The sequence below is a fragment of the Cyprinodon variegatus genome, unplaced genomic scaffold (assembly GCF_000732505.1).
Source record: "Cyprinodon variegatus isolate N-32 unplaced genomic scaffold, C_variegatus-1.0 Scaffold226, whole genome shotgun sequence".
In the NCBI taxonomy this organism is placed as follows: Eukaryota; Metazoa; Chordata; class Actinopteri; order Cyprinodontiformes; family Cyprinodontidae; genus Cyprinodon; species Cyprinodon variegatus.
In genome coordinates this window covers 47678-67461 of record NW_015150679.1, presented here as the reverse complement: position 1 = coordinate 67461, position 19784 = coordinate 47678, and the positions used below count along the sequence as shown (strand labels likewise).

At 35.8% G+C, this 19784-nt stretch overlaps 1 protein-coding gene across 1 annotated transcript in view; it reads left to right on the top strand.

Moving 5' to 3' along the window:
* Window positions 1-7437: 7437 nt before the first annotated feature.
* Window positions 7438-19784, top strand: part of tp63 (tumor protein p63) — a 43592-nt gene continuing 31245 nt past the window's right edge. The window contains exons 1-3 of the mRNA XM_015380973.1: window positions 7438-7612; window positions 15056-15190; window positions 15277-15406. Coding sequence (XP_015236459.1) covers window positions 7560-7612; window positions 15056-15190; window positions 15277-15406 — 318 coding nt within the window. The 5' untranslated portion in view covers window positions 7438-7559. The remainder of the gene's footprint in view (window positions 7613-15055; window positions 15191-15276; window positions 15407-19784) is intronic.

Genomic DNA, 19784 nt, shown 5'->3' with positions numbered 1-19784 from the left:
CCCATTCGCTAGTTTACTATTACTTTTTCTAACATACAAAGTATTTATGGATCAGTGCTTCTATGCTCCTTTTGTATGTCTGCTTTGCATGCTAACATCCGCTGTCAGCGCGAGCTCATCCTGCAGAAGCAGATACAGCAAAGTCAACGATTTAATTAAATCTAGCTGAGTTTCCTTGGAAAACTTTTCTGACTGTATGATCTGATTTAATTTTCTTTGTAAAGTGCCTTGATGTGCTGTGTGGAAGCCTGAGCTGAAAAGCTCTGCAGCTCATCTAGAGTTGACATGGTTTTTTTTCATGCTTCTCTGCTTGAGTCTTTTTTAACCTGTTTGTTGAAGCAGGTTGTCGTGTCTGGGAAACGCTGGTAGTTGCAAATTATTCTTTCCAATTTTGCTTGATGGTCAATTAGATGTTCAGAGGAATATTGTTTTATGAGTTAACCTTAATCTTAACCTCTCCATCACTTCTTACCTGCTGTGTTCCTCAGTCCTCACAGCACTGCTGGATTCAAAGTTAAATTAAACACAGCAAAGGCATATGGCCCTTTATATTTAAACAATTGTTTAAATTGTATCTAATTAAAAATACCCCTTTTGAGAGGCTGATTTGAAAAAAAATTATTGATAAAAAATGTTAATCAAATATCTAAATTCTGTTACAACGCATAATTAATTTTCAAATCCGAAATACTTAAACTCTAAAGGTAGTCATGGGATTTAAATAAGTCTGATTTTTTTCTCTAAAATACATATTTAAGATGGGTTAAAATAGGGGTGCTGAAAATGTTGCTATAACCTATAGGGTGTTACAGGAAAGTCTTGAGTTTTCGTGTTTTCAGTGGCTGGGTGTTTTCATAGTTAAAGTTGACATTCAGGGAAAATTCTGAATATGTCGGCAAACAAACAAATCATATCATAGACTGCAATTTATTCATAAATTAAATACATCTAGATTTAAACTTAAACTTTGTTTTCTTGTATAGACAAAATGAATTCAAAATGAAATTTTAATGCATACAGCTTTTCAACAATGAATGAGCAGCATGCAATGGTGAATTGAACATTACCATTTATAAAGTGCAGCAGTGATCAGAATGTAAACAGTGTAGGAGAAAAGAAAAACAGCTTAAAGTCATAGTGTAAAAGGCGTTGATTATGGTACGACGGAGTATTAGGGCCAGGCTAGAGACTTTTTTCCTTCTATTTTGAGAATATAGTCGTAAGTTTACCAGACTAAAATTGCAACGAGAATAGTCATAAAATTACGGGAATAAAGTTTTAGCATCACGAGAATAAAGTCGTAAAATGTTATGACTTTATTCTCGTAATGTTGCAACATTATTCTCAAAATCGAAGAAGCCTGGCCCTAATACTCCGTCGTAATATGGAAATGTTTATTGCAGTGCAAATAAATAAATATGGTGCAAGATGCAGTAGAACATTGTTCTATTTAAAGGAATTGTGAAAAAATCAGGCATGTTATTAGTGCAAATATGATGTTTAAATGTGATGCAGAGTCTTGATTAGTGTTTTCAACAGTTTAACAGTCTGGTGGCAGCAGGGAAAAAGCTGTTGCAGATCCTGTTGGACTGATGATCCTCTCTACTCTCCTCAGAGAGGATCATTTGGAATATATCTAAAAAAGTAATAACCAATCCTTAAACTGACTAAATCTAGCATTTTATTTTTTTTGCAATGCCAGGAAAATGAAAGGACAGTCTGGCAACCTATCAGTAGGAAATATAAAAAGATTTAGAAACAAACAGTAAAAGCCAAATTTAGAGATTCTAATCTGATCTTCTATCTGATCTAATAGAAGCATTTTTATGAGAGTCACATAAAAGGTCAAACACATCCGTCAGCCTAAAGCATAGATCAACAAATAGAAATATTAACACCTGTGGCTATAATTCACATACATTTTTAGGGGTGGGATTACTTTGTCATTTTAGTCTTTCCTGTATTTCTGTTAATATTTACCCTGGAGTTTTCTCTTCTGCTTTTTTCCGGTTTTGTTGTTTTTTTGTTATATTTTTTCTGCTCGCTGTAAGAAATTATTTCGCTTTGAGGACGATCGTAAAGTTAAACTGATACATTGAACCAAGCATGCCTTCTCGGTCTGTGTGTTTTCTCCCAGGTACAGACTGGACTCTGAGTTAGGAAGGATGATACTTTACATCTTTATTAAAAGTACAAGAGAGCAGCTTAGAGGTTTGTGTTCCCTGGATACACCACATCTATTTATTATCATTCCCCCACGGTGACCTGATCTTTTTATTTTAGCATGCTGATTCATCTGCTGTTCATCTCTGAAAACCACACAAGACATCTAGGTTTACATCTCCAAACCGCTCGGATGAGGGGAAGCGGGTGCATGGACGTGGCACGAGTAGATGGAGACGAAAGAGAGGACTATTAAAGAGACTCATCTTTTGTTTCTAATGTAAGCTGCATCTGACAAGGCATGTAGAGGACGGCTTCATTTCCTTAAGATCAAACAGGTTGCAGACGAATGTTGTTGTTACCATTGTCTATGCACTGAATTGGCACATGGTTAATGTGCTTCTATTTACAACGATAAGTCAGTTTTTTAGAAGCTTAAAATTACTTAATTATCAAAATCATTAAAAGAGCATCAGATCTCTCATTTAAACTTCCTGTAAATAGTTGCTAATCAAGTGTGTGAGCACTTACACTGTAATTACCTTTTTGATGAGCTTCTGTCACATTTTAGAGCTCATCATGGCACCGAAACAGCACTGCTGAAAGTCACTAATGATATTCACATGGCTTCAGATAACAGACTTGTATCTGTTATAGTCCTTCATTATTACGGATATTCTTATTAAACTAACACATTACACAGACTGCGAGCATGTATTTAAGACATAAAAACATGAATGACACTAAACTTTCTGACAAGACCACATAGAAGTTACAGTCTTTGGACCAGTCTGAAAAAGAAACGATTAGTCAGTCACTTTATCTGGGTTGGATTAATTTGGTATAAGCTTATAAGTCAATTCAATTTAATTCAATTCAGTTTATTTATATAACGCCAACACATCACCCCATTACAACACATGTCATCTTTAAAATTCAACCAGATCCTCCAGTCAAATTGATTCAAAGTTTTCTATCAATGAAAAAACAGTTGCTTGCATTGACTCATTGACTCTAATGCAATCTCTCACAGTAAGCATGCTTGTAGCGACAGTGGAGAGGAAAAACTCCCTTTTAACCGGAAGAAACCTCCATCAGAACCAGGCTCAGTGTGAGCGGCCATCTGCCGAGGTCGACTGGGTTTCAGGGAGACAGAAGTAGAGATACGACAGGCAACTATAAAAGGCAGCCCTATTCAGGAAACACACAGCCAGGCAGATGAGCTCTGAGCCAGCTCCCATGTCAGAGGATGAAGAGAGCACATCCAGCCAGTCACAGTCAGAGAAACAAGACAACACTGAAAAACAGGCCGATCTCCAACATCTATAAACAAAGGTGTTGATGGCAGCAGCACAACTGATATTTCTCTCCAGGATGGAGTCACAGCCAAACAGGAACAGACGAGGTGAAGCTACTGTGAGAAAAAGCAGAGAGAGCAGAACATTAGAGATTGAACTAACAGATTCTGCAGAGTGGGAGAATAGAGATAGAATGAAGCAGAATGATGAAATAGGGGTCCTATGTCATCCAGTAGTCAAAGCCTATAGCAGCATAACTTTAGAGATAGCTCAGCATTACCTGAGCCACTCTAACTATAAGCTTTATCAAAAAGGAAAGTTTTAAGCCTAGCCTTAAATGTCTTTCTTTCATTTCCAAAATATTGCAATATATATATATGTATATAGAGGTATATACAGGTAAATAGAGCATCATAGGAAAAGTGGTAATGCTCTACTTGTTAAAAAAGGCTATTCCTTAGCACTCAAAAAACATTTCTGAGTCCTGCACATAAAAAAAATGAGTGAGAGAAGCAGCTATTAATCTAGTATAAACCCAGATTACAAGAACCTGTCTCTATTTTCTTGTCTAAGAACGACACAGACCAAAGTGGACTTTTACATCCCAGAACAACTGTTTTTGTCTGTTTTTTTTTAATATTTATTTATTACTTATTTATAAAAAAGTTTTGTTTTTTACACAGGAAACAGTGTAAAAAAAACTGCCAGGAGGCAGTGCGCCATCTGTGATCTTCCTCTTACAAACACATGCTTAGAACTGACTTTATGATAACTACATGGTCAAATACTTGAGTGTTGAGAGAAAAGGTGCCCAAAAATTCCAAATCCATTTAAACCTCAAAAATTATTTTGCTTTAGGTGTTAATTTAATGTCATTATCAATTATCAATATTGATACAATATTCCCTTTGCTTTAGCTGATTATGTCGGTTATGCCCAATTTATGCAGATTTAATTGTCAAATATCCTATGTTCTAAACTACAAAGAACTGTATTTCTTTATCGGCCATAATTGGTACATAGGTTCCTCTATTTTCAAAAAAGATTATTGATAATTGTGTAGTTTATGAATTAGTCAAATTTTTCTGGAAAATGTTTTGATCTCCTTGATATGAGTTTATCCAACACAATAGCAGTTGATGCAGGATACCACCATGCATATGTGACCCTTAAATGTGCTAAAAAGCGTACCGGTAAATATTTTTTTTATACGTAACAAATTTGTTTCTTTGAAAGAACTTTCAGCCAAATATCTTCTGCCTCCTTATAACTTTTGTGTTAAGATTTTTCCAATTGAGGTACTTTGTTATGGATTCTCAGACAGACCCCTAATTGATGATGTGTTGTCTTTTGACTTAGCTTAAAAGAAAGCTACATCTTTAATGCTACAGTTGATATCTCATTTGAGTGTTACTTCTATGTCTGTCATTAAAGAGGCTTGGAAACAGGATCGTCAATTGAGTATCAGTGAAACAGAACAGGTGGAGTTTAGATGAAAATAAATTTATCTTCAGTGTTCTTGAGACATTCAAACATTCATATTAAAGTGGTACTTTTAACAGATCTTACGAGTAAATCTAAACTGGCTAAGATATAAGCTCCATATGGACCAATATGTAACAGAGAGAAATCAGTAGGCCACCTTAATGCACATGTTCTGGCTATGCCTCCAAAATATAGAAATTTTAAGAAGTATATTGGTGAAGGACTCTACATTGTGACTTTAAACCATGGCCTGCTTTTGTATCTGCAGTTACTGCAAAGGGGTTTGATGGTTTGATCTGCCTGCTGGGGAGGGGGTCAGAAAGTTAATTACCTTTCCAATTTTTTTTTTATGCTTTTTTTTAGCCCCTCATCAACAAAGGTTGCAATGATTTGCATAGTATTCTAAGTATCTATGGGTGGTCTGTTTATCTGTTTTAATGAATACAGATTTTCCCAGTGTAAGGGACAGCAGGGTTGTTTTTGTTTACTTTTAGTTGTTTCTTTTTTTTCTTTCATTGTTATAATATCAATAAAAATACTAAACACTGGGGCTGCACAGTAGAGCAGTGGGTAGCACCCAAAAGTGCTTGCAGAAAGAAGGTTCTAGGTTCGATTCCCAGCTTCCTGGGTTCCATTTTTTCTCTCGCCCGTAGACAGCTGGAGATAGGCACCAGCACCCCTCGCGACCCCGCCTGGGATAAGCATGACAGAAAATGGATGGATGGATATTAAACACTAAAGTACAATAAAGTATAATTAAGAATTTGGCCTGATCACTATACTGTATATGTTTGGAATTGGACAGTTAATGTTGATGCACCTCTACCGACTTCCATTTCCTGCGTAAACCCTCATTGGATTCTATTTAAATGAATAACCCATGCAAACGTGATGACTGGTTGAAGGTTCTCAATCATCCAGGATATCAAAAGCGAGAGGCAGGGTACACCCTGGGGAGGTCGCCAGTCCATCGCAGGGCAACACAGAGACACACTGGACAAACAACCATTCATGCACACACCTAAAGAGAATTTAGAGAAGCCAATTAACCTAACAGTCATGTTTTTGGACTGTGGGAGGAAGCCGGAGTACCCGGAGAGAACCCTTGCTCAGGGAGAACATGCAAACTCCATGCAGAAAGAGCCCAGGCCTGAAACCAAACCCGGATCTTTTGCTGCAAGGCAGCAGTGCTACCCACTGTGCCGCCATTTATCCAGGATATACATGAACCAAAAATCCAACTTGAATTCCCTTCCTACATTTGAGGCCATTTCATTCCTCAGGCACAGAGTGAAACATTTGGGTAGTTTAGTACCAGATGGAATGCCAAGTCCTCTATAATGAGGTAATCAAACAGCCTCTCCATAGGTGTATGCAAAGCCACTCCTAGGGGATCGCATTGTAGACAGAGAAAGATGGTCTGTAAGAAGAATGAAATAATCTGTTGAAGTCACAGGAGAGAAAGCATCTCCTTACAGAGTAGATGGCCTCAGATTTTAACTTCAGAAAGCTCACAGCCCAGCAATGAGCCAGATGTCAAGTCATTTTAAAAATCAATTCAAAGTTTACAAAACGTTTCTCAGTATCTCAGTAGAATGAAAAACAGTAAACAGGGATTTTAGGGTAGATTAATCTTCCTCTGAATTGAAATGTAAAGGGGTCCTTGTTATCAAATGGCTTAAAACTCGGAGTTACTTCATCACGACCTCTGAGCTGAAGAGGATCTTCAGATGAAAAGTGAAACGTCTTCAAAACAAGAGCAAAATTTTTATTTTCAAACCGATTTTTATCAACATTTCTAAATTTGCTTCTGAACAAACTACTTTCTTGAACTGAAGATTTTCTTTCTTAAGAGCAGATGTCCACTTTGATTCATATTCCTGTCTGGATGGCCTTGAGCCTTAAGTTTAGATAGCAATTAAACTGGATTCATAGTAAATGAAGACTCCAAAAAAGTTATTTACCTACACTTAGATATTACCTGCTTCTAACTATACGACAGAATCTCAGTTAGAAAAACATTAACTATCCATTTAATGTCTTGTTGAGTTAAATTTTTTTTAGGTTCCAACACTAGTAGACCTATACATGAAACGTAACGCAACAGACGTGCTCTCAGCTGTCCAAACCCGCTCCAGGATCTGGCTGGTAATATCAGAACAAGGCCAGAGCAGCGCAGAGGGAGCTTTTCAGGATGTAGGCGCTCTAGCTGATGGTGTGTGTGTGTATGGGGGGGGGGTATGTGTGTTAGGTTGGAAGGGGCACAGGGGTCAAATGTAGTTGCTTGATATCTATGTCCTGGCAACAGAGAGTGAGTGATATCTTGTACAACTGTAGCCGGGGATTGGTCAGCGACTCGGCCCAGGCCCCTCCTATCTGTAAAGCAGCCTAAGAAAAAATACCTATATTCAAAACATCTCTGAAACTTTCCCCACTCTGCACTGTACCACCTGGCCCTTTAACCCAGGCCCCTTTGATTATATAAATTGTTTTTATGTATTTAGAGATCTTTTATTCTTGCTGTAAATTGGGTTTAATTTTGTAACTCAAGCACAGGTGTTTCTTCACGTTTAGTACAAGCTGCTTTTTTTAAGGAAAGGTTGGCATGCCAACATGAACTCACCTTATACAGCTTTGCAGTATTATCCAGAGTTTCCATTTCATAGGTAAGTACTTACTTATTCTCTGAATGGATGGTTTGAATATATATATTTTTAAATATCATAGAATATATAAGCTCATGTGATGTATTCCACTAACCATAACAGGTGCACTGAAAATCTCATAAGAGCAGTCTGTGTGATATTATGATTTCCTTATAGCATAGATGAAAAAATTGACTTTTAATGCCTGATAATAAGAATATGGTGTCCTTTGTTTGACGCTGAGTTCATCTGTGGGTCCAGAGCAACGTGTCAACACTGTCGTCTGCCCGGCTCCTCAGCTGCTGCTTGGTCCTAATATATTTATATGTGTGGCTCACCTATGGCAACAGTGCAAGTGCAGAGGGGTATTTAGGGGCTGATAGTGGACATAAAACCTTAAACCAAGGCTCTTCATCTGAGTATTTGCAAGGTTTATTCATCAAAACAGCAATATACCTTTTACTTTAGAATTTCTAAGAGTGATATTTGGTACGATGCCTCTCATTCAGAGTTTGACCCAAACTGATCTTTACCAAAGTAATGGTTATGAGGATTTGTTGTTGTAATATGCTATTTTTTAAAATCATATTTAGATATTAGCTACAATTTTTCATTCATTAATTTGGTTTAGCTGAAATATAATCAAATTCTATATGAAATTTAAATCTGCCAAATAATTGGACTTTATTGATATAATGAAACTATGTTGATAAAAACAACAACAAATACAAACCAAAAACAAAGTTCAAAAGATAAATGAACCGAAGCAAATAATTATCAAAAGCTCTACTTAAAAAAGTATACTGGGTAAAAGACATGTGAAAAACAAAAATATTAAAGAATTGAGAATGTAAAAAAAAAACAAAAAAAAAAACAAGAGAATGTTGGTATGAAATAAATATATTAGAAAGCCATTAGAAAATATAAGGAACAGTGGACTAAAGTTTCCCTAACATTAATTAGAAATTGAAATGGATAAGAGATTACACTCAGAACACCAAAAGAACAGCATAATTATTCAATTCTATTCAAAATGGTCAAGTAAGGTATAAATTCAAAAGCTATAACAATGAAACGGAAACTAAATGCATCATTAAATCATTAGCAAAATGATCTAAGACCATTATATATATATATATATATATATATATATATATATATATATATATATATATATATATATATATATATATATATAGTATAGTTAATATCATTGCATTAAATTCAGTTAATTTCTAGATTTATGCTGTTATCAATTTTTTCATCTCGCAGTCTGTACTTTTATCTTTATGGTCAAATTTGTTTCTTTTTTACTCTATAAATAATTTTCTCTTATGGCAGTTTAAAATAGAGTTAAGCTAAATTTGAAAAGGACAACTTTTCATTTTTCATGTATAAAAGTTTTATTAGCACACCTTTGTTTAGTGAAGTCTGATACAGTTTTTAGCAAATGGACAGCTGTTTAGCATTTTTTTTTTATTATTGTTTAATTTGTCAGTTTTGTCCCAAAATGAATAAATGATCATGTTTTCACTACCCTCCAACTGTTTCACCTCCCTAAAAGTAAGGGGATAAGGGAAGGGACACCGAGGCTTTCTATTGTTTTGCAGTCATGTCCCTCTTCCAGCCGGGGCTGACGGATGAGGGGGAGAGGGTCTTAAAGCCTTTGAAAAGTGATTAATAATGACACTGGAGAAGGCCCCCTGATAGCCCAGGCTGTTTGTTTTGATTGCATTTTCATCGGCCGCTGTGCCCAACCTGCTGAGAGACAATGGCCGTCCCTGTTTAGTGCTGACCTCTGGCCCTGTCTCGTCTGGAGGCGCTGCGCTGTGTTTAAGTGGATGCTGAACAGCCTTTGCCTCTGGCTACCTGAAAAACTCTCTGAGTAACCAGATATCCGAAAACATTGAGAAACAACTGCGAGAAAATGGATAAAGCACTTTGAGCAAGTGGAGCAAAACTAAACTGTTACACAAAATAAAGAAAAACAAACAGTTTTAGTATATTCTTACTTGATGTCATGCATTTCTGCACCAAATTACATTGAGCTTTAAAGAAATATTGTTACATATCTTTTACAAGTTCAACTACTTTTCCGTCTCACTGTTTGTTGGTTTATCATTTTAAAAACTTTTATTAATTTTAAAGAATACCAAGATTAAAACAACCAAAAAGCAGATGTGCATAATAGTTGAAGTGAGGCATTAATGCGTTGATAAATTGTATCATGTATTATAAGAAATCAGTAACTATGCATTGGTTTTCTTTTCTCTACAAACCTGAACCACACAATTAATGATTATACTCTGGACTATCACACACTGCTGTTGGAAAAAGATCATTGTTATAGACAGTGGTGTCAAAAGTACACACATTTGCTACTTAAGTAGAAGTATAGATACTGCAGTTTAAAAACATTCTGGTAAAAGTTGAAGTATCAACTTGACCTTGAAGTATGTGCTCCAAAAACTACTTGTATAAAAGTATAAAGTAACTTAAAAAAAAAAAAACAGCCACTTCGGGTTGACTGGCTGCCGGCGGCTCCGGGGCTCCGGCATTGCGGAGGCTGGGGGACTTCCTCGGGGCTGTCTCTCCTCGTCCCTTGGAGGGGGTCGGATGTCCTGGGCTGGCCCCTCCTTGGTGCCTTCACTCTTGGGGTCCCTTTGGGCGTCTGGGGGCTTTGGGTCTCCTGACGCTGGACTCAGTGCTCTGGGGGGGCACCTCTTCGGCTCTCCACAACCACTATTGAGCATTTTTTCTTCGGGTAAACTTCACATGCACAATTGCACTTTCACAAACAACTACAGGTGCTTGGTTCGAGGTACTCAGAGATTCACTTCCATACAGACAGCCCATAAACTTATCTTCAGGTAACACAGAATACATGTCAGATTAAATAATACTACTTACACTTCAGTGATAGTCTAGGTGTTACTTTATTGTATGTCTTGTACCTTGTCCGTTGGTTGTGTTGTTCTTTTTACATCTCTTTGCAGGTGATGAAGCAGACTGAAAATGTTTGATCATTATCTCCCTTTTATCTCCTCTTTCTTTCATCTTTTCTCCTTTTTTTCTGTTTCTCCTTTCCTGTTCTACTTGCATTGCAGTGTCCATATAATCTGTAAAACTCCCTGCATAATCATAATAAAGTAATTTATATGCATTAAAAAAGCGGAACACTATGGCAATAGCCGTACTGCTCCACTTGTGAAAGTAAAATCTGTTGTGCCCTTTTTGGCATCAAGACACTTATTCTTATTGCCACACTGCCAGACAGGACACTGTTCACAGCTAGATGCCACTATATGAATTGAAAGCCAAATTTTTCGACTATTTGGAAAAATGTTTAGAGATATGGCCAAGGATGAAGGAGGTCTTGTTGGTCTCCATCTCCCCATAAGCACTCGCCTGTGTCCGACCTTTCAGACATTTCAAGATCTTTTTCTGAATCCATCATTGTAGCATGGCATAGATAATTCACATTTGCAGTTTGAAGAACGCCTGCTTCCTTTTGATGATTTCCTTTAGCTAACCAATGAGTGTTTGCATTATATAACTCATCTAATTACATTAGTGTTCACTAGATGTGGATGGAGCCAATGATCTGCCTTGGATGGCGCACATGATGTGAAATAAATATTTATAAACACAGTAACGTTTGTTTTTAAAATACAAGGAATAGAAAGTACAGATACTTGTGTGAAAATGTAATGAGTAGAAGTCAGAAGTAGGAAGAAAAATAGTAGACTTAGACTTAGAATTATTTTGTCATTTTGTATACACAAGTGTAAACAAAAAGAAATTTCATTAAGAACAGCTAGACAATTACAAAAATACATAAAAACAGTAATATAAACATATGGCTGTATATTTACAGTTGTAAAATTTAAGTTTTTTTTTAAATAATAATAGTAATGTAATAATACTATATAATAATAATAATAATAATAATAATAATAATAATAATAATAATAATAATAATAATAATAATGATAGGAAGGATTAAAGCTTCAATTAAAAAGAACTGAGCTGTGATTAAAGCCCCCAACACATCTGCTTTTATTAGTTATTCCTTTCAAAGAAAAAAAACTTTATTTATAAAGTACGTTTTAATTAAGCAGGCTCTGGCAAAATGTGCTGAACAAAAAAAAATTATATAAAAATTATTATATAAAACACATGAAATGATTGAACGTAGAAATAATTTAAAACTGAAATTAGGAAGATAAAAATTGTTATTAAGGGTTCTTATGCATGACGTTTAATTGTGAGTCATGTCATCTCGCGATATTTCGATTTCTGTGACAAAGAGGAGCAAGTTTCTACAACAGTTTGACCTTCTCACCATCCTCTTGTTACGTTACAGGTAATTTCATAATTGTAGCTTCTAAAGATTTACAGTTACAGAAATTATACATTTTGCCCGAATGAGAGATAAATGAAGGATGTATTTTTTGATGAATTGCGTCTTTAGAAAATAGTGTTTTTTGGGGGGAAAAGCGGCTAGCCGAGTATGCTAGCATGCCAGGTGTGACTAGCTAACTAATTGGACTTTTCATTAGCATTTCCATGATACTCAGTTTTCTTTATATTTTTTCAAATAAAAAAATACCTTATAAGCAGTTTTTTAAACATATGATATACACTGTAAGTTAATTTGCTATCTAAACGAGTTTTACAAAGAAAATATGCTTTTAACTTATTTATTTGTTAAGTTTTGCTAACTTATCAATTTATCAAAGAAGTTAATTACTTAAATTTTGTCTGCAAAAGTCTAAGTAATTTAGATTCGCTTCCATTATTAATTTAGGACGGGAAACCAGTTAAAAATATAGTAATTACTTTTTATTCTCAGCCATGTATAATTTAACAAGAAGTCCCAAATTCCTTTCTAAATTAAAACATTTTAAATCCATGCTGGATTTAAAGTGTTCACCATCAGCATCTCTGATACGGATGGTGGGGATTTTTAGTGTTTCCATCCAAAATAACAATTCTGAATGTAGAATTCTGATTTGGATAGACAAAAATGTCCAGACAGCCCTAAGTTGCAGTATCCAACATCACTGCAGCGTTTATTAAACATTCTGAAAATTGCAGAAATAAGCAATTAGGTAGCACTTCTTGTAGTTTACACCTAATTAAAACATGATGGAGCCCAACCTCTACCTGCAATCATGTTTAAGTGTTTGAAGTGATGAAATAAAGAGGATCGTATAGTTATAAGAGTTTTATTTCTACTTACCGCAGAACATAAAAAAAACAGAGAGGTTTATCTATAACAACAAAGACATTCAACTAAGCTGAATCCATGTTCTGAATTAAGTCAAATGCGCTTCATCTAGAAATCCCCCTCAGACTGATGAGAAATAGCTGCAAATAATAAGATCTTTACTGAGGTATGGGAAGCTGGTGAGGTAGTATTTGTAAATTAGGTAGGCTAAGTTTACACAAAAAAACAAACGATTAGACTTAAGAGCTAGGTTGCATAAAAAAAGTTTAAATGATTATACATCTTTGCAAAATGTACAGCAATTTGTATATTTCTTTTAAGTGACATACTCTGTTCATAATTCCTTTAATTTTAATAAATTTTTTGCACCTGCCTTATTTCTTCCAATATTTAAAAAGTTACTGTTGAATCTCTTATTCTGTTTTGCTTTATGTTATTATTATTATTTTTTTACTTTTTTCTGGGTCTGCATGTGTCACTTCAGATTCAGAATCAGAAATACTTTAATAATCCCAGAGGGATATTACTTTTGTTACACGCTCCAGATATACAAACATTTATATATATATAAACTATAAATCCAAATAAAGTGATTGTGACGTGCAAAAACAGTGCAAGGAACAGTGTCCAACAGCTTTGGACAGTTAGGGATCTTTCTATTCGAAATCTGGTTTTCAGAACTATATACTAATATATTATGCATATATGATGAAGTCAACTTATACAAGCAGAGACAGTTTTAGTCATTTTTGGGACTACTCCTTAGTTTAAGCCATCTTCAGAAAATATTAGAGCCACAATCTACATTTTAGGTTTCATCAGGATTTGGCCTTAAATGCTTCCAAATCATAAACTGTAATTTAAAGAATTCTTTTTCAGTATAACACAAAATGGCTCATGTTAGATATCTGGTTTGGTCATGCTTAAGACTGTTTGGCATACCCCTTAGAATAATGTTAACAAGGCTTTGTTGGGCTACTGTATAAAACCTCTAATTCAACGCTATTCCTGACATTTTGAATTGAAAAAGCTTCATTGATGGGAAGCGAAACGTCTTCAATCTTAGAAACAAAGACCAGCGGATTGTTTTTTCATTTTCTTTTTTTGGAATAATTATTTGCACTTTGCATGGTACTTGATTTTTCTAAAACAATTCTAGTTGTACTTTCATAAATAGAACAAGTATGACATTGATGACAGTGTTATAAAGGACTATTATGTAGTCTAAGATAATAACAATCCAGTCCACATGATAACACTACATGTGTTTGGTTTTAAAGTTAATCTTCAGTGGTTCAGATTCCTAAATAAAATCACTACAAGAGACTTTTATTTAGTTGCAAAGTCAGAAGTGTCAGATCTAAAGCAAACGTCACTGTATCCTTTCAGGTTTGAACCCAAAGAAAAAATAGAGGATAGCTTTATTAGTGGTAAGTTTAATTCATTAAAGCTTTAAACCTACTCTTATAACTTCAAAAGTATGATACTGTACTTAAGACAAGATGTAAAAACCTCCCACTCACAGTACTTTTTAGGCATTACAAACTGAAATGTAATCTCTTATCTGAAACTCTACAGTCCTCTGTGGCTGTCTCGTGCATAATTTGAATTTTTTGCTTCATTAGATATGCCTGTGTTTCTAAGTCAGGTATTAATATCCTTCATCACACAGCTTTGGGGAATTCCAAAACCTAAAATAGTGCCAGCTTCAGATTATGGCTGCCCCATCAGCCCACCTCCCAGGCTGGTCCAGCTGAACACATACCAGAAATGGTGGCAGCGCTATCATATAGACTGTGGGGGGAATTCCGCTCATCTCAGACTCCAGCGTGCGCCACTTCAGCAGGAACAATGGCGGGCTGAGCTCCGAAGCAGGTGTAATGTTTCAAGGGAGCAGGTCAAAGTGCCTCTGTTTGAATGGTGCATAATCACCATTATGTGTAGTACAAATATTCTGTATTATGCTGCCTGACTTCTTCACAATGGATGTGCTCTTCATGAATGGCTGCCACCAGGACTCCTCCTCCTTTCTTCCCCCTGGCTGGGTGGCCGAATCCCAACCTCGCACATCAGCTCCTACAATGAGTGTTTGCTGACAGTGCACCTTTTATAACTACTCATTAAAAAACGTTATGCCTTTCTCCCAAACCTACTAACAGAAATGATTTTTGTGTGTGCTGGAATGTATTGCAGGGAAACAGACATGACTGATTGGTGTTGTCTCTTTGCAGACTCAGGGAGCCTTCATCCCTGCTGTCCTGGAGTGAAAGCTCATTCCTCACCACTATGACTCAGAACCAGTCAGCACCGACCACTGACTTCTTCAGTCAAGATGTGTTCAACCAGTTGTTTGATATGCTGGACCAGTGAGTGAAAACACCTGGAATATTCTTTGGAATCTCAGACGTAGAAAAGTGCAAATGATGTGCTTTGCTTTTTGTGTCTTGTTTAGGTCTGCTATTCACTCTGTTCAGCCCATTGAGCTTAACTTCACTGAGAGTCCAACTAATGGGTCAGCAGGAAACACCATTCAGATCAGCATGGACTGCATAACTATGCATGAGCCAGAAGATGTGCTTTCTGTGAGTATGCTGATTTCACAGGGAAGTAAGTAAAAACAGGAGAAATTTGAAATCCTTTACTAATTTATTACCCATCAATACCAAAGGTGTAAAACCTGCAGTGTTTGTTTTTAGTATCTAACGTTTATTTCTGTCATCAGAGATCACTTTCATTATGACTAACTAGGATTTTTGAAGCTAAAGCACTTTCTACTTTATATGGGCCAGTTGTGCAAAGGCTGAGATTAGCAGAGCTGTGAGGAAAGCGGGTTTATCTGTTGTTGTCTGAGATGTTGTCAGTGAGGATTTTATCTCATTTAGACTGAGCTGCGTTTAACCTGGGTGGCCCCCGGCTCCTGAGAACAGTAGATTACAAACTGTGTTCATGGTAGGATGTGCACCAGATCGTCACATGATCCCCTCTTTCTGAAAACAAAACTGGCTTAAGCTTTTTTAAAGAGTTTTGATGGAGTCTTTTATTTGTACCTTCATATAAGAGGAAACTATGTTTTGAACTATTAAACATTTTTAGGTTTTTATTTACTTTGTAGACTAAAGCCTTGATGAACATCAAACACCATACTGGATAAATGTGAGGGGAAAAAGAGTTCTCTAACGTTTTAACAAATCAAATTCTTAACAGGTGTGGCGTTCCTATTTATAAAGAGGCCTTTTATTATGGTTGTCCTACATAAATAGCATGTGACGATAAATGGTCCTTAGAGTCGCATGATTAGTATGTAGAGCCCACCTGTGTGTATATTAACCTCAGTATAAATCCAGGTTTACTGCAAAAGCTTTAGAGAACATTAGTGAACAAACAGCATCATGATGACCGGCAGACCGGACAGGAATACAACTGTGGAGAAATTAAATGCAGGATAGGTTATAAAACAAATAATTAGATTTTTAAAGTAAATATTGCTGAAGTAATTTCTGTAATCTGTGTGTTTGCTTATATAGCACTTCATCACCAAAACATGACCTGGAAACAAATCTTTTTCTCTGATTCCAAGACTTTTCTCTGGATTGTTTTTTGTTTTTAGGTTTTATGGCACTAGTGGCTCATTTATTATAAAGTGGTCTGACAGGACAGGGGGTACAAGAGAAAGGGAGAGACATGCGGCAAAGGACCACAGGCCAGATTCACACATGTGTCTGCCATATCGAGGACTACATCCTCCGTTCATGGGTCGTGCGCACTAACCACTGCACCAGCAAAGCACATCCACTACTCTAAAAAACTTGAAGATTTATTAGAGAGCAGTCAATTCTAACAAATGGAAAGACCACAGTTCAACACTAAACCTGACAAGACGGGGCAATCCACCTTAACTGTTGGGAATAAGGAATATTTATTATTGAGGCAGCAAAGAGCACTATGGCAGCGCTGGAGAAGCTACAGAGACATCCCTTTTGTTATGATTCCTTGTTATCTCAAACTAGCGCTGCACCCAGATGTGGTGCAAACTCTGCAGTAAATATGCATCAATTGTAATTTATGAATGTAATTACACTGACTATGAAGCAGTGGGTTTTCATAATGAAAGGTGGGATAGATTTTCTTAAAGATCTTGCTGTATACTGTTGATATATATAGTGTAGTGGGAATCAGGGTCTGTAATAAACAAATCACAATTGAATTTTAGTGGAAAGCCTATTATGACAAAAAACACCCTTTTCAATTCAAAATCCCAATGTTTTAAATAAAAAAAAGTATAGCAACACATATTTTTTATACACTGTCTAGGTTATTTAACCACCAGATTGTTTGAAAGTTATAATCTTTTAGCTTTCTTTTAACATTTTTGAAAAACTCTTCGGTGGAACTGTGTCCAGTACATGAACTTTGATTATAGCACCATCTCTTCATATTTAATATGGTAAAAACCGTATAACAACAACATATACAATTTTGCTTTAAAAAGTTTAACTTTTGCTGTAAACAAGTTAAACTTTGATTTCTAAAACTAACCACAGAACTATAACAGTATAGCTGTGCATAAAGCATCGCAGTTCAGAGCTTAACATTTGATATTCAATATGCGACGTTTAGTGATGTACAACGGTACATCAAACAGTGACTTAACTTAATTCCAAGGGTGAAAAAAATGCAATTAAAAGCTTAAATTTTTTTAAACATACGCAGAGTTTGAAATCTTTATTGTTAATTAATTAATTAACTAGAAAGGAAAAAGAGGTGGTAGAAATTAATTAAATAAGTTACCCATTCTGATAAGTATTTCAAAAAACTTTCATGGAAATAATTAATTCAGTTAATCAGTAAAATAAGCAGTTTAACTAAAGTACAATGTGAAGATGGTAGTTATGTGATTTAAATGAGAATGTTGTTTATTTTTATTGCAGTATCTGACTTGCTGCATTTGACTTTTCTTTGTTTAGCTGTTGGAAAGGTGAATTGGAGGGGGTGTGAAAACTTTCTTGTAAATCCCAAGTTTTGGCCAATAAGAAAGTTTGGAAACCAAGACCAAATCTTAGCCTTTTTACATTAACAGATATTCAAAAAGTGAAAAAATTAAATGCACTTGGATAAATAAAAGAAAAGATAGACATTGTAGAAATAGTAGCTCTGAGGAAATACCAGGATGCAGTTAAACAAAAGTCAAAAAATGAAGCAGTTTTATCTGTTTTAAGTTCATGATATGATAGTGAGTTTTGTTTGACATCTGCCTATATCACCTGGTTTCATTGCTCGATCTGCTCAGGCTTCTTGGAACACCTCTTGGTTTCGCGGAGTGGGCGTAGTGTACAGGAGGACATATAAGGTTGTAGCTGAGAAGGATGGTGGTTAGCTTTACATGCCACAAATCTAAGCTTTCGTGGAAGAGCAGCAAGAAGAAAGTTATAACTGAAAGAAATTCAGAATAAAGCCAAATAATGAGTCAGAACGGTGGAAACAAAAAAAACTGTCAGAAATATTGTAGGAAAATTATATACAATATAAATTTTTCATAATAAGTGGTGAAGTAACTTTATTTATAACAAATTGTGTCAACTAAATTATTAAACCAAAACTAAATTTAAGTGATTTAGGGCAGGATTATAATAGGGATGCTGCAAGGTCCCTGGTTTGAATCCCACAGACTGGGCCCTAAGAAAGACTTTTATCTAGAGAATGCTCCCTGGGTGTTGCACAGTGGTAGCCTTTAGCTCCCTAAAGGACACGTTAAGAGAACTAATTTAATTAGGATAAATAAAGTTGTAAAACCTTCCAATATATTTTATTTTTATAGCAGCATCTCACAACTTTTCATCTCAAAGCACAATTAAATGATAGACAGATTTGAAAAGTTTAATAGACTAATAGAAATGACTATTAAATCCAGAATCTATTTTCAAATTCTATTTTCAGTAATTATATTTTTTAATGATAATCAGCTTAGAATGAACATATTTTGAGCAGACAAAATAAAAGAAACACTTTGGAGAAAAAAAAACATCAGGAAAAAGTAGGAGATAAAAAAAAAGCTTACAAATGATAAGGCACAAGGAAAAGTGGAGCACTTACAGCAGCTGAAAGTGCAGCTTGTGCTGCCAGACATACATAATAAATGGACTGCAGTTAAGTAAATGCAACTAAAACTTTTTACATTTGTCAAAAACACTGACTAAATCTAAAATAGAATGATTTTATTCCAAGATTAAATTAAATCAGAAAGAAAAACTTGACTTATCTTTATTTGGTACTTAATGTAGCCTGTGCTGTGTGTTCTTCCCTGTATGTGGTTAACTTATAATGAGGGACGTTTACTCGTTGGTTGTGCTCCTCTGGGATGATGTGTATTTTCCCCTCCCTGTGTTGGAATGTCGTCGTCCAGCCAGGGAGGGAAAAGAAAAAACAGCAAATAAAAATGATCTTTAAGGAGCTGAGTGATGTTACCCCCATGCATCCCCTCAGGGGGTGTGTGCTCTCTTGAACTGGTGATTAATGGCCCCACCACCTACTTTCCTCTACACCAAAAGAGGGGCGTGGTCCAGTGATTGGCACGCCAGTAACTCCGGGAGCATCTTTGTGGGGCTGGAAGCTCACTGCCATGGCGGCTTGCCAGTAAAAAAAAAAAAAAAAAAAAAAAAAGAGCTTGGTTGTGATCAAATCTGCTTTGATTAAAAGCTGCAGCCGGCAAACTCAACCTTACCTGATCCCCTTCTACTTCTATGATAAAAAGTCCACTCTGTTTCTCACTGCAAAAAGCCAGAGGGGACCTATTTATATTGTGTAACGTTTGAATTTAATTTGAAAATCCTTTTTTATTCTGGATTTTTTTTTCTGTAGCCTGAGGGCAACATTTTAACACAGCACCTGCCTCTCCTGCAGAGGTCCCCGCTCCCATCTATCAGTATGTAACTTAAAAAAGGTGGGGGTTGGAACAAGGGGGAA